At 41.7% G+C, this 15,580-nt stretch overlaps 1 protein-coding gene across 5 annotated transcripts in view; it reads right to left on the reverse strand.

The window, feature by feature from the left end:
* The window catches only part of GatB (glutamyl-tRNA(Gln) amidotransferase subunit B, mitochondrial), a 992,144-nt gene that overhangs the window by 317,511 nt on the left and 659,053 nt on the right, over positions 1 to 15,580 (reverse strand). For all 5 annotated transcript variants that reach the window (XM_067108081.1, XM_067108084.1, XM_067108085.1 and 2 more), the window contains one exon: positions 10,415 to 10,549. In XM_067108081.1, the coding sequence (XP_066964182.1) occupies positions 10,415 to 10,549 (135 nt within the window). The remainder of the gene's footprint in view (positions 1 to 10,414; positions 10,550 to 15,580) is intronic.

Here is a 15,580-nt window from a genome sequence, read left to right on the forward strand (position 1 = left end):
GGTGGTAGAGGTTATAATGCTGAGGAGTCGGAGCCTAGCATAAAATTCTGACGAGGCTACTTGGTGAGCAACTTGGGTCTAATTCAAAAAGGCAGTAGAGATCCATTTTTCATTGACCTGGTAAGGGTGATTTCATTAGTTTTTAAAACTATAAGCACAGGTAAGAAAACCATTTCTGTTAGTGGTTTCTCCAAGTCTGGTGAGGATGGTACCAGGTGCCATTCTGTATTAAGGAATGCTGCCGTTTGTAAATTCTACATTTACAACTTCGATCATAGTTTTTCTCTCATTAATTACCTACTTGCCATTGGGAGAGAAAGTGCATACTGAGGTATCTCAGCAAGGTGCACACTGAGGTGTCTCACCAAGGATTATCAGTATCATCAGGGGTGAGTATTGGAGCCCCTATTATGTTTTGATCTGAAGTTCTATATTCCAAACTGACCCATTGTTGTTTCTAGTCGGAATTCTAAAATCAGACCTTGTTTGGGCGGCATTTGTATCTACACTCACTTTTCGGTTACAGGATGTAGTACTTTTACACTCTGGTGTGTACTTGACTGACTGACTGACTTTACTTTTCAGAATCATGCTTCATGTCCCTTATATATTGCCATTCTGTGGCAAGGGCATCTTTGATGGTACTCCTGTCCAATTCCCTTACGGAATTGACCAAATGGCGCAAACTGTATATCCCTTTGGGGAAATCATTGCAAACAGTGTATCCCTTTTTGAGGAGCTTGCGCAAACTGTGTATCCCTTTAGGGTACAGGTCAATAAAAATTTAATTTCCTTACAGAACTGATCAAATGTCGCAAACTGTGTATCCCTTTTGGGGGAGCTCGCTGCAAACTGTGTACAGTATCCCTTTTGGGGGTACAGGTAAAAAAAAAAAAAAAAAAAAAAATTTCTTACACAACTGATCAAATGGCGCAAACTGTGTATCCCTTTTGGGGGAGCTTGTCGCAAACTGTGTATCCTTTTTGGGGGTACAGGTCAATAAAAATGATATTTTTATAATAAAATAAAGTTTGTTCATACTTACCTGGCAGATATATATATAGCTGTATTCTCCGAAGGACCGACAGAAATTCAAAACTTACGGCACACGCAGGGGGCCAGGTGGTTAGTACCCATTCCCGCCGCTGGGAGGCGGGTATCAGGAACCATTCCCATTTTCTATTCAGATTTTCTAGAGCTACTGTCTCCTGAGGGAGGAGGGTGGGTATTTTATGATTATATATATCTGCCAGGTAAGTATGAACAAACTTTATTTTATTATAAAAATATCATTTTGTTCATGAGACTTACCTGTCAGATATATATATAGCTGAATCCCACCATTGGAGGTGGGAAGAGACAGAATAGGATTTTAGGAAACAAACATATGTAGGCAATTGACGCCTTGGTTCCTTACCTGTTAGCATTGCTGACTTCGTGATTACTGTCACCCAAGTCTGCTTCTGCTTTACTAGAGTCTCCAGCAAGGTATTTGACCTATAAAGCTGGTGAATTCTAGATGATCTGTCAACGGGGGGGCGAGACCACAATGTGACTAGACCATATGACCTTACTGTGAGGGCAAACGACAAACAAAACAGCCACCTGACCAAGCCTATTTACGTCATGAAGTTATAACATAGACTAAGGACTGGGACGACCACCCTGGTGGTGACCCAACAACCATAAAAAAACACCATAACTAAAAATTAAAAACACACCTAACCAATAACTATAGGAGAGGATGAGTGTCACTTTCTTCCCCCAAGGTCGTATTTGCAGAAACGTAAGGCCCTAGTGCACAGCAATTCTCGTAGGGAAGTCTTTACTTCAGTCAGGTAATGTGAAGCAAACACAGAATTGCTTTCCAAAAAGTGGCACCCAGAATGTCATTGAGAGACAAGTTTTTCTGGAAAGCCACTGAGGTAGCAATGGCTCTCACCTCGTGAGCTTTGACTTTCAAAATGCTCAAATCCTTGTCTTGAACACTGGAATGGGCATCTATAATGGTGTTCTTAAAAAGAACGCCAGAGCATTCTTAGAGAGCTAAACCAGGCCTCTTAACCGAGCACCACAGATTGTTAGAAGGACCTCGACAATTCTGAGTCCTCTGTAAATAAAATTTCAGAGCCCTGACAGGGCACAGGGTTCTCTCTGGTTCTTGTCCAATGATCTCCGTCAAACCCTTAATCTCGAAGGCCCTGGGCCAAGGGGAAGACGGGTTTTCATTTTTAGCAAGAAACATAGGGCTCAAGGAACATATCGCATCATGGCCTCTAAAGCCTATAATCTTGCTGATAGCCTGAAGTTCACTAACTCTCTTCGCCGTTGCCAGAGCAGTTAGGAAAATAGCTTTTCTGGATATGTCCTTGAAAGATGCAGAATGTAGAGGCTCGAATTGTTTAGACATTCCACGAAGGCAACTTTGGGTGAGCTACCTCAGAAGTTTCAAAAGACCTTAGAAGATCGTGAAGGTCTTTGTTGTCCGTTATGTCAAGGCCTCTATGCCTAAAAACCGCTGACAGCATGCTTCTGTAACTTTTGATGGTAGGTACTGCCAGCTTTAAGTCCTTCCTCAAATAAAACAGAAAGTCGGCTATCTGGGACACAGAGGTTGTGGTAGAGGAAATTCCTTAAGCTTGCACCACTTCCTGAATAAGACCCACCACTGATTGGTACACTGCATTAGAGGAGGCTCTCCTGGCGTTGGCGATCGCTTTAGCCACAGGTCTTGAAAACCTCTCGCTCTGACCAACTTCTCGATAGTCTGAATGCAGTCAGACTCAGAGCGGGAAGGTTTTTGTGGTACCTCTCGAAGTGGGGTTGTCTGAGAAGATCTATTCTCATGGGAAACGTCCTTGGGAAGTCCACTAGGAATGTCATGACCTCTGTGAACCACTCCGCTGAAGGCCAAAAGGGGGCGATTAATGTCATCCTCAACCCTTCTGAGGCCACAAACTTCCTGATGACTTCCCCCAGGATCTTGAATGGGGGAAAGGCATACAGGTCCAGACCCTTCCAGTCCCAAAGGAGGGCATCTACTGCTACTGCCCCTGGGTCGAGCATGGGAGAGCAGTACAGAGGTAGCCTTGTCGTCCTTGACGTTGCAAAAAGGTCCACCAGAGGACGCCCCCAAAGCTTCCAAAGCTCCTGACATACCTCTGCGTGTAGGGTCCACTCTGTCGGAAGAAGTTGACGCTGCCGACTGAGAAGGTCCACTCGGACATTCTCGACCCCTGCTATGAATCACGTGAGAATCAGAATTTGTCGAGAATGGGCCCACAACAGGATCTTTTGGCAATCAGGAAGAGGGACTCGAGAATGAGTACCTCCCTTTTCTTGAGGTACGCCAGGGCTGTGGTGTTGTCCGAGTTGATCTGAACCACCCGGCCTACAACCTGACTTCAAGAAGAACTGAAGAGCTAAGAGAATCACTCCCAATTCTTTTTAGATTGATGTGCCAGGACACCTGTTCCCCCTTCCAGGTGCCTGACATTTCCTCCCCCCCTAGTGTTGCTCCCCATCCCGACGTGGACGTGTCGGAAAACAACACTAGGTCAGGGTTCTGAAGAGAGAGTGAAACCCCTTCTGCCAGTTTTGCGGGATCGAGCCACCACCTTAGATGGTTCTTGGCAGAGAGAGAGATCTTGAGAGTCTCCTCTAGATCCTCCTTGTTCGTCCAGTTGTCCGCGAGGAAAAACTGGAGGGGTCTGAGATGCAACCTCCGCAGGGAAACAAACTTCTCCAGTGATGAAATGGTCCCCAGCAGACTCATCCATTCCTCACCGAGCATGTTTCTTTCCCAGGAAGGCCGAAACTTTTTCGAAGCAGTGCTGCTGACGTTCCTGGGATGGAAAGGCTCGAAAAGCCACTGAATCCATCTGAATCCCCAGATAAACAATGGACTGGGAAGGGATCAGATGTGACTTCTTGGTTCACTAGAAATCCCAGGGACTTCGTCAGCTTCAACGATGAGTGCAGGTCCTCCAGACACCTTTCTTTCTGGACAAAAGCTCGAATGAGCCAGTCGTCTAAGAGAGCAAGATCCTTATGCCCGCCAGGTGAAGCCACCGGCAACGTTCTCATCAGAACTGTGAAAACCATAGGAGCTGTACTCAGTCCGAAACACAGAGCCCTGAACTGGTACACTCGTCCCCCCAGGACAAACCTCAAATACTTCCTTGACCGTGGATGAATGGGGACATTGAAAATACGCGTCCTGAGATCCAGCGAGACCATCCAATCACCTGGTCTTAACGCACTTAAAACGGACTGGGGACGTCTCCATCTTGAACTTTTCCTTGACAACAAAATGGCTCAGTCTGCTGACGTCCAGGACTGGTCTCCACCCCTGAGTGTTTTGGAACCAAGAAGAGACGATTGTAGAAACCTGGAGAATCCAAATCCAGGACTCGCTCTGATGGCTCTCTTTTCGAGCATCTGTTCGAGCAGATCTAAAAGAATCTGTTGTTTTTCTGGAGTGGTAAGAGGGCGACAGATCCCTGGGTGTTGAAGACGGGGGAAAATACGAGGAACGGGATCCTGTAACCTTTCCCGATTACACTGAGGGACCAGGAGTCAGCCCCTTTTACTCTCCAGGCTTCCAAAAACAAAAGAAGCCTGGCTCCTACTGGTGTCTGGAGATCCAGTGTATCATTTCTTGCCCCTTGGGTGAGAAGGGGCACCACCTCTGGAGAGGCCTCTTCCTCGAGGAAAGGATTTAGAGGAGGAAGATGTGCCACGAAAGGGCTTCTGCCTCTTGGTGGCTAGTCCCTGAGAAGACGTGGACGAGACATTAGGACACCTGGAAGACTGCGCGAGAAGGTCTTGTGTAGCCTTCTCCTTAAGGCTGGAGGCGAGATCCTTGACTAACGGCTGGGGAAGAGATGGCTAGAAAGAGGGGTGAAAAGCAATTCTGCCCTCTGCACAGGAGAAACTGACTTTGCTGCAAAATTGCAGTATAAAGCCCTCTTCTTCAAGAGTGACGCATCAAAGTGAGCAGCCAGTTCATCCGCCATCTCTGACGGCCTTGTCCATGCAGAAAGCACACTGGACAGCTCCCCCAGAGAGATAGAGTCTGACTCCCGAGTCCTCAAGTCCAAGGCCCCCAAGCACCAGTCAAAAGTTGAAGACCTCCATGGTCTTAAAAAGTCCTTTGAGATGATGATCAGTCTCCGAAAGTCTAGCCCAGGTCACCTTTCGGCTGAAGAAAGGAGAGCCCTCCTTGGAGCGCCGACCAGACTCGTGAAGTCTCCTTGAGAAGAAGAAGGGACTGTAGAGTCAATTTCTTCTCCAGTCTCATACCACATCCCAGCCTTCCAGCACAGTCTAGACGGGAGGTAGGCAAAGGAAGACTTGCCTTGAGTTTTCCGATCCTCCATCCAAGAATTAACTTTCTTGAAGGCTTTCTTAGTAGGAGCGAAGTCTTCATCTGAAGGAAGCTGGAGATTTCTCACCTTAGACAAAGCTAATTGCAAAGGGGGAGAGAGAGGAGCAGAAGGCTGAAATTTATCAGGAAATAATTCTCTAAGCATGTTGGCTAAAACCTGATAATCCGAAGAAGACGACAAAGGGGGGTGTTCCTGCTCTGCAGACTCCGAATCATGAGACAACTCTCCCTCTTCAACGGGAGCGACAGGAGAGTCTTCTCCGGAACTTGAGGAAGACTAAGACCTTGAGGCCCGATGATGGAAAAAGAGACCTCTTCTTGTGAGAAAAGAGCAGAAGAAAATCTGGAGCGTCCCCGCACAGAAGTCGCCCTGCTGAAGGAATGCTGAGAAGCCGACTTGCATCCTGCCGAGCAGCGTCCTGAAGTGTCCAAACGCTGTCCGGGGGAGAGAAGCGCCTTGCCGAGCTGGCCCTGATGAGCGTGATGAGAAGCCAGACGAGGCCATGCCGAACTCCCTGACGCTGGGGATCCCTGTAACGCAGCATCTTGTCGAGCTGCAAGAGAGGCGTCCTGACCAGCAAGAGAAAAGTCAGGATCAGTTTTGAGGAGCGCCACGACGAGGCAAAGAAACCGACGATCCGACTTTGAAAACATGAGGGCGATCAGGAGAACTCGCAGGAGCGAGAGACGAACGAAGAGCAGGAGAGGGAGACCTCTTAGACTCTTTTAACGGGCAGCTTTAATCCCTTGCGCGCTGACGAGGTTCAGGTTCCTTTGCAGCAAGTAGGGAAGCCAACTGCCGCTGCATATCCTGGAGAAGACGCTCAAGGAGAAGACTCCCTCTCAGGAGAAGGGCTGCTCTTGAGAAGAAGAACCTGGGGGAAGGGACGTCCTCTTCCTTCTACCATGGGCGATTTACAGCTCTGTTCTTGGGGCGACTGGGACGCTCAAAACGTCCCCTCGGAAGAAGTCCTGCTGTCCTCTTCTGTGGCGGCAACAGTGGAACCACTCAGGAGAAGAAACGAGGGCTCGAGAAAAGAGAAGGAGAAGCGCCCTCCTCTGCGTAAGCCCTCTTGAAAGGACGAGAGTCCAACTGAGAACACGACCCCTTGCGAGGGAGGGCGCCTCAGAGGACAAGAAGCAATCCTGAGGATGGCTGCAGGCGCGAGCACCATCCTTGGCAGCCTGGGAAACGACAACAGGGCCTGCCGGCTGGGATGCCAGATCGGTGGGGGTCCCCGTGAACCCTCTTGCGGCTTTCGACATGCCCATTCCTGAGTCCTGGGAGTTCGGCAGAGGTCTAGACCTAGAGGCATTATAGGGTCGATCTGACGCCCCTCCACAACACTAGGGGATCACTGCACTTCACAACACTTTCAATCGCCAGCACCTTCGACCCAAAGTGCGAATGGAGTTCAAAATCTGCGCAAGGGCATTACCTTCCGCAGATGCAATCACAGGTTCCAAGGCAACACTACAGGGATAGGTGAAGCATTAGAGGGGTTAACAGGTGACAAGTTATTATTATTACCCTGACTCCCACCAGCAGACACACTCCTGGAGGAAGACCTCCTGATACGGTCACGCTCTAACTTGCGCACATAAGAGTCGTATACCTTCCAATCGGAATCAGGCAAAGACTCACACTCCTTGCAGCGATCATCCAACAAACAGACATGCCCTCTACATCTCATGCATAGTGATGAGTGAGGGTCTACCGAAGCTTTCGGTAGCCTCAACTTACACTCTTTCACAACACACAACCTGAAACTAGCAGAACTAGAACCAGACATCGTGATCAAAGAAAAGCCAAAGCCAAAATCAAAACAGTCCACAAAAGCGTATGCCTATCCACAAATCCAAAGTCAAAAACCAAAAGACAATCAGAATACTCAAGTGGAGAAGTTTACGAAAATCATGACAGAGGTATTGACAACAGGTGTTGACAATACCAGCGACAGAGAAAATCTGAATAGAAAATGGGAATGGTTCCTGATACCCGCCTCCCAGCGGTGGGAATGGGTACTAACCACCTGGCCCCACTGCGTGTGCTGTAAGTTTTTTAATTTCTGTCGGTCCTTCGGAGAATACAGCTATATATATATCTGACAGGTAAGTCTCATGAACAAAACTCAATTTTCTTACAGAACTGATCAAATGGCGCAAACTATGTATCCCTTTGGGGAGTCTATCAAGAAAATGCTACCCCTTTTAGGGAGCTTGCCATAAACTGTGTATCCCTTTGGGGAGCTTACCAGAACTGATCAAATGGCACAAACTATGTAGAGTTTTTTGGGGGAGCTTGATAAAATGCTTACCCTTTTAGGGAGCTTGCCATAAGCTGTGTTTCCTTTTTGGGGAGCTTGTGCTTCTAACTGAGCTTCAGCAACTAACCTGTAACTGCCTGTTAATGAAGGGGCAGAGGTTCTGGGTGTTACTATACCTTTCCAAAAAGTAGACATTTCAGTCTAAGTTAGGTGGATCCCAGTATCCCTTTTGGGGAAAAGATCCTATTTAGTAATGATAGCTGCATGGGAACAGAATTCCTCCTGTGAGGTTTCTTCCATGGCTAGCTTAAACTTATGTCCCTGAGCCTTCTGGGTTCAGCAGGGCCATTTCAATGGCAATGTTCACTCCATATTTTTTAAAATAAGAATGTGAACTCCATGTAAAGATTTCTCTATTTTCTCCACAGGGTTAACCTGGGAGGTATTGGCGACTGATGTTGATGGGTTTTGGCCCACACATTGATGATGTTCAGAGGAAGGGTTAAATACCTGCTGCCGGAGTTCTGCCGGAAAGATAATCTCCCTTCCTCACCCCTACTGAACCCTAGACCCCACTGAGACAGCTTAAAAGGAGCTGTTTCTGTCCTTAAAACTTGCTTCCAGGAGCATATTGAACTGAGGATCCTGCCTAATGGCGGCCCTGTAGTGATATAAAGCAAGTTGTTTTCAGCTGAGTTAGTATAACTGTTTTTAAAAGAGGGACACTTCTGAAGTTCCTCATTAGTATAGTTTTAATATTACAGGTTAATTTGATTACAATTGTGCAGTTTTAATACATTTAATTAAATAACTATGTTAAACCTTCTAGGTTTAGGTTAGTTCTGATACCTGTACATGGCTGTATTATTTATACACTGCTAGTCCTTTGCAATGACCAAGTGAAATTTTTAATTCAAATTGTCATGCCATTCAGACTAACTGCTATGAACTAATTTGTCTGAATAACCCAAACTACTGTTTTGTATAGCTTGGGGCAATGATTCTAGTTTAATATACATTAAGCTAAAAATAGAGGATTTCTCAGAAGGTTCTTGCTTAACCTATTCTAGGGTTATTCATAACTTAAAAGATATAAACTTTACAGAAAATAACATTTATATGTTTTTTCTGTCTAACGTGCCGAGACTACCTTTTATCTGATATTCGGCCATCACTGTTTTAGGCTAATAGTAGGATATTCCTTATAAGGGTTCCTACTTAATATGGTTAGGCTACTGCCTGTTCTGGATTTATATCAACTTTAAGGATATAGGCTACACAAGACCCTACTAGCATGTAACCTTACAGATATGTTACTGAGTCGTAACAAACCAAGTTATTTTATTTTGGTTAGGATACTGTTTATGTATAACCCTAGGCTTATTTGTTCTCTCTTAACCTGGTATAGGGTATTGTCTAATCCAGATTATTATAACCTTATAATTATTCAACTATTTGTCTAACCCAGTTTGTTGTTTATATCCAATCCTAGGCTATTTGGTTTACTATATAAAAGAGTAATCACTATTGTGTAACCTTATAACCAGGTTATAACTTACTCTAATCTAGGCTACTGCCTAATCTGGATTATTTTATTCACACTTAAGTGTATGGGTTACATAAACAAAACACAATTAGCCTACCTTAGTATGTAGCCTTAGGGCTAGGTTACATCTCATCTAGCACAGATTATGATTTCATCTAATCCTAATTACATGGTCTAGGCTAAGAATTTAGTCCAGAAATGGGATGTTTCATGAAAAGTTACCACTTAACTTGATATAAGGTAATGCCTAGGCTAGTCGTCGGTTTAGCTCATGCTAAAGTGCACTGGCTTATATAAAAGGGAAAAAAATTTATACTAATATGTAGCCTCATTGTTAGACTATCGATTTACTATGCCCAGATATTGTTATTATCTGATCCTAGGGTCCTCAGTCTAAGCTTGGCCACTAAGGATACATAATCCAAGGATGTACATAGGCTACAGACAACATCCACTATTAGTCTAGTTTGAATTATTCCCACTTACTGCCTAAATTATTGTAGACATCATATAATCTGAAAGGATTTTCCAAATTAATAGTAAGTTGTGGAACATTTCTTTTAGTTAAAACATTTAGTTAGAACTTAAAACAATTTTCATTTTACGAAACTAGGAAACAATCAACGCTTTATGAGGCTAGGTAGGCTAGCGATCAACGAGCTGGGTTCCGGCTTTAATACACAAATTATATAAATTCTAAAAGTTTAAAACTAAAACTTTCAACTGTTTGTTAATATTGAGCACTTATCTTGCTATTTTTGATGTTTCCATAATCCTCGATACTAAAACGGAGAAAGAAGTTGAATTTTTTCCGAGCGCTGGTAAAGACGTGAACTGTTCGCTTTGGACCAAACAGAGGTAATGGCTCCTTGGTCTTTTAACGCCCGGTTGTAAACAAGAGGGCGGATGCGCGTGAGGATGGGCAATAGTCACTTCTCTTTCTTGCAGGTTAATTGACTTTGAAAAACTGGGTTCAGCTTCGCTGAAGATATGGGAAAGTGCCTCTTATCTTTGAGTCCATTATATACTCCATCATGTGTTATAATGTTAATCATTACGACACAATACCTGGCCAAAAGACCAACTAAATTAGAAGAGAATTCTTTGATATTAGTTTGGTCACCATGGAGCTCTGGTAGACCATGGAAGGTAACTCCTTTGAGGACGAAACAGACTACGCTATAAAAAAATTTCTATTGAAAGTTCTCATACATGGATTGTGTCCTTATCTCTCATTTTGATGGTCGTACTGGTGATGGCATCAAACCGCAGTGTCTCATTGAGGACAGTTCCACCAGCTTCAAGAATGTCTATCTGCCTTTCAATTTCATAGTTGATTGCTTTTACCTAGAACAAACCATAAAAGAACAATGTTCATAACTAGCAATATGGTATTATAATAGATGAGCTTTCCAAATTTTTAACGGAAATTTAAAATATTTGTTTAATACATACAAACCACCACCTTACATAGTGTTATGTTTTAATAACTGTGAACCATTTCTTGAAACCGGCAAAGGAGGATATAAGCTCAACAGTACTAGGCATTGAGAAGAATCCTGTGAGTATGAGTGCCAACCTTATACCTCTTGCCTGACCCAATCAGTGTAATGTTTGCTCCAGAAAAGAGCAATCTGCACCCAAATGATTAAAAAATTTTTCACATTCTTAACAAGGAAACCACTGCATTAGATAATGGAATGTCTAATTAAATGGGAAGGCAACTGATGTAGTTACTGACACAGGTTTCTTCCAGCCAAAGAATGTAATTTCTCCGAATTTGAGTTGATACACTGGAATGTGATCTTGATGTGAAAGGCTTGGCAGCTTGTGGATTGGTGAAATAGACTACTAAATAGATATCAATGAGATTGGTTGGAAAAAATACAGATGGTAAGAATCATTTAGCTGTTATGGAAACAAATATTATGTAAGGCAGCAGTTCAACAGGAAGATATACAGGAGTAAGATACCATCCTTGAACTTACAAAGTTAGTAAATTGCCTCAAGCTCTGATGGAACTTGAAGGATCAAGCCAAAGGAGTTCTAAAACTTAAGACTGCAGTCTACAGTCCCCAGTGGAAGACAGATATCTTGTATACTCTTAGAGGTTCATGAAAAAAAATTCACTAGTAATGGAAACTTCCTTTCTAGAACACTGGCAACAGCTGCCCATGTAAGATAGGAATTTGGTCCCCTTGGCAGAAAAGAAAAAGCCTTTTTGTCACAAGGCAGACTGGGTAAACACCAACCTAGAGCAAAGTCCAGAATGAGTAACTGTCCTTGAAAAAAACATTCTTAGGTAAGGAAAAATAACCCATAAGTGTTTGCGATTCTTTAATTGGTAAAGTCCCTTTCTAAGAGCAATGCAGGCATTGTCTATTTCTCTCTTAAAGTCAAGAGTCTGGTGGAAGGGAATGAGTCTGGTTGATATATAACATTGGGTAGCTGCAGTACAAGACGATCTATCTGCAGTGTCATAATATTCTGACTAAGGCAATGTCTCCATTCTATGATAGGTCTTGTGGATGAAATGATAGACAAGTGTCTTACACAATAAGGCCTCTTGACCACAAAATTAAGTACACAGAAAATGAGAAAGAGCTGGAAACTGGCTCACAGGTCTGTTATCCCAGATAAAACTGACTACATTCGAAAATGTTAAACTTCAGCTTATCCAGCCAATACAATTTGACAAAGACTGGGCATGGAGACAGTAGTGAGTGGCTTTCAGTGCTTTAAATGAACAATGATGCATCCACTTTGACACTCAAAGTGGCCATTAACTCAGTAATTACATCCTGACATACCAGTTGAAAGAGGAATGTTATTCTTCTTGCCATATGTGGGGTAAACCTGATCAGTGTAACTGCCCCTGTCCCAGTGCTTTTGGGGATGTGGTGGTTATATCAAGAATGACATCCTTCTGTGAATGAGGGTCAGCAGCATCCTTTTCAGTGATGGTCTGGCATGAAGTCTGAAAAGAGTACAGAATGAAGCCAATCACTCAAAAACAGGATCTGAATGGCAGTTGAACAAGACTTCTTATCATATCACATTGCAGATTGAAGTCCAAGGAAGAGGCAGACACAACAAGCATTTCTTTACATCCATACTTTACTATCTTATTTTCTAAAACAACATGACAAACCCACAATAACCCTAGGATACTGTTGTGGAACACTAGATAAGACAAGTTCTGGATAACTAAAAATACCATCAAAGCTCCCTGTTGCTAATTGCTTAAAAATATATGTAGCTTTTGACGCTTCCAAAGTTTACATATTAGAGCCTCATGGTTAACCCAGTCAAAGGTAACAATGAAATTAACTAGAACCTAAACAAATTTAATCAATGTAACTGGTTAGGTCTGACATGGCATCTCAGTATGTCATGATAATTAGGATAGTGGCATTGTTGTGAAGGATACACAAAATCATTTACATGATCCTTTAATGTGAAATCTACAAGTAGAAACTGGAAATAATACTATAAAGAAAATGACTGACTGAATTATTATCATACAATTTGCTTTGTAACTGTGAAGACATAAGAATCTGTGAAGAACTGAAAAGTAAGTAAAATGAATGAAAACAATTTGATGACAAAGTCTAACCAGGGTGAGAACTGTATTTGATGATGTGGTCACCTTGATGAATGACCCTTGTAAATGTAAATGTTATTTGATGACACTATCATGTAATTGCATCTGATGGTGAATTTGATGACACTGACACTTGGTGAGTTACTTGTAGCAAATGGAATCTAATGATGTCAACTCCCTTGATCTGATCACCCTACCAGATACATTCAGAACTAACTGGAATTAACCAGTTAAAGTTATAATCAATCTTATAAAGTGATAGCAAATACCATTTTATCTTTAATCCTACTTAAGTAACTTCAGTAGCATTTTCATGTTTGCCATTTTATTTTTAATCCTGTTTAAGTGACTGTACCATTTTCATGTCAACTGTAGTTGTTCATCTAGACTTTTGTGATGGTTAAGGAAAACCAGTATGTAATTGTCAACCTGTATGCATGGAGAGCGCTTGAAATAGCTAGAGCGAAAATGTATTTGGGAGACTTACGGGGAAACTGTACCTGAGAGAATAGGCAGGCCTCTGTATATTTTTATAAGAAATGCACTCCAAAATGTAGACCAGATATCTCTTTCAAAGATCTCTCCCATCACCACAAGTACCAAATACTGGTGGCAGCTAGCAAAGTCCTGGTGATTACACAGGATGGATGTACGTTGATGAAGATCACATTTATATACTTAAATGTCCTCTCTGAGAAGTCTCTTGCCAGTAGCACCAGATATTGCAAATCAAGATTCAATATACAATAGATGAAATCAAAAGAAAAAGAGCCACTGTATGATGCAGCATTGCAAGATTTCCCCTGAAGACACTGTCCTTCAATGCATCACACTCATCATATCAGCTAAGCAGAAGGGTCTTTTTGTTCATACTTTTGAAGGTGCGTGCAGCAATGTATAAATGCACTGCACTTATACGGATATGTATTTTGCTTATATTTGTGTCACTGTAATAGCAGCTTTTGTGTAAGCTTACCGTCTTAGATTTTTACACCTGATTTTTATTTATTTTAAGTGTTTTGTATTTTGGTGCTTTTCTTTTAGATAGTGTGTACTCATGCCACTGGTTTGACAGGCAAAATAGGTAAGCCAGTAGTGCCTGATCTGCACTTGTTAAGAAAATGTTAGGAAATTGGCAACAGGAAGTGACAATGATAGGAATATTTTCATTGCTGTAAATATGCAATCAGCTAAAAAACCTTTTCAAGGATTGGTTAATGGCCAGCTTATTCAGAGGATAAAATCATTGATAATGTCAGTAGAGACTTACCTGTGAAGACAACAACAGACCTGGCTATACATTTATAAGTAGCCAAGTCTTCTCTAGATTGAGTTAAGGGAAATATCAATAGCTGGGCAAGAGGATAAAAATTTATCTCTCATAAGACCTGGGAAGATTTTATGATGGTTATTTGACAGTTCGATGGGAAAGAATCGGATATGGATGAGGTTTTAACACTGCATAGCATTTTATGGTTAGCAGACCGAAAGGGTTATTCATTAATAAACAATTGTTTTGATCATTGATAAGATGTACATGATAAGATGTATGCATGGCAAATGAAATTAGTGAATTCAAGCTGGGCACCTACAGTTACAACTAAACATATGTGCCAACTGCTGCAACTTGCTATGATGACAGCCTTATTGCCTGATAGGTTAAATAAATGCTTTGATGCCAAATTACATAAGGATTCTTGTGAAGTTATGTTTGCTGATAAGGTTGAACATTCTCCAAAAGTGCAAGATTTGGACCCCACTCTTTCATCCACTTTTGACCCACCATACATTAAACCAGTGGGTACTTCTACCAATACTATTCATAAAGTTAATGTTGTTCATTCTATTAATCAGAATGTCAAGTGTTACAACTGTAATATGATAGTTCATTATAAACTGGATTGCATGGTAAGAGTTTGTTCAGTCCATAATTCTACATCACAAAGGTTTTACAACTATAAAGCCAGCCTTAACAAGCAGACAAGTAATAACTCTGGCGATACAATATGGAATACTCAAGGTAGTTTCCATAATAAGCTTAGTAATGTGAGTGGTAACAAGAATTCTTTTAGTACGCACAGCAACTTTAATAACAACTTTCAGCATAAAATGAATTCTAACAACTACTAAGGTAGGAAGAATGATAACCAGAACATTCATCAAAGTAAGACACAATGAGCACTGCGCAAGAACAATTCTGAATAACAAGAAACAAACAATAAATGAGTGAAAACAGTTTTCAGTCTCAGCAAATGTCTTATACTTATACTGTTCCTTGTTTTATTACATTCATTCACCATAATATTCATGAAAATTTTATTGATACTGTTCCTTGTTTTATTACATTCATTCACCATAATATTCATGAAAAGGTTATTGATACTGTTCCTTGTTTTATTACATTCATTCACCATAATATTCATGAAAAGGTTATTGATACTGTTCCTTGTTTTATTACATTCATTCACCATAATATTCATGAAAAGGTTATTGATACTGTTCCTTGTTTTATTACAATCATTCACCATAATATTCATGAAAAGGTTATTGATACTGTTCCTTGTTTTATTACATTCATTCACCATAATATTCATGAAAAGCTTATTGATACTATTCCTTGTTTTATTACATTCAGTCACCATAATATTCATGAAAAGCTTATTGATATTGTTCCTTGTTTTATTACAATCATTCACCATAATATTCATGAAAAGCTTAATGTTCTTAAGGCAATCAATATGTACGTTTTACACTTTTTCTGGACAGTGGAAGTC

This window comes from Macrobrachium rosenbergii, chromosome 8 (genome assembly GCF_040412425.1).
Source record: "Macrobrachium rosenbergii isolate ZJJX-2024 chromosome 8, ASM4041242v1, whole genome shotgun sequence".
Classification (NCBI taxonomy): domain Eukaryota; kingdom Metazoa; phylum Arthropoda; class Malacostraca; order Decapoda; family Palaemonidae; genus Macrobrachium; species Macrobrachium rosenbergii.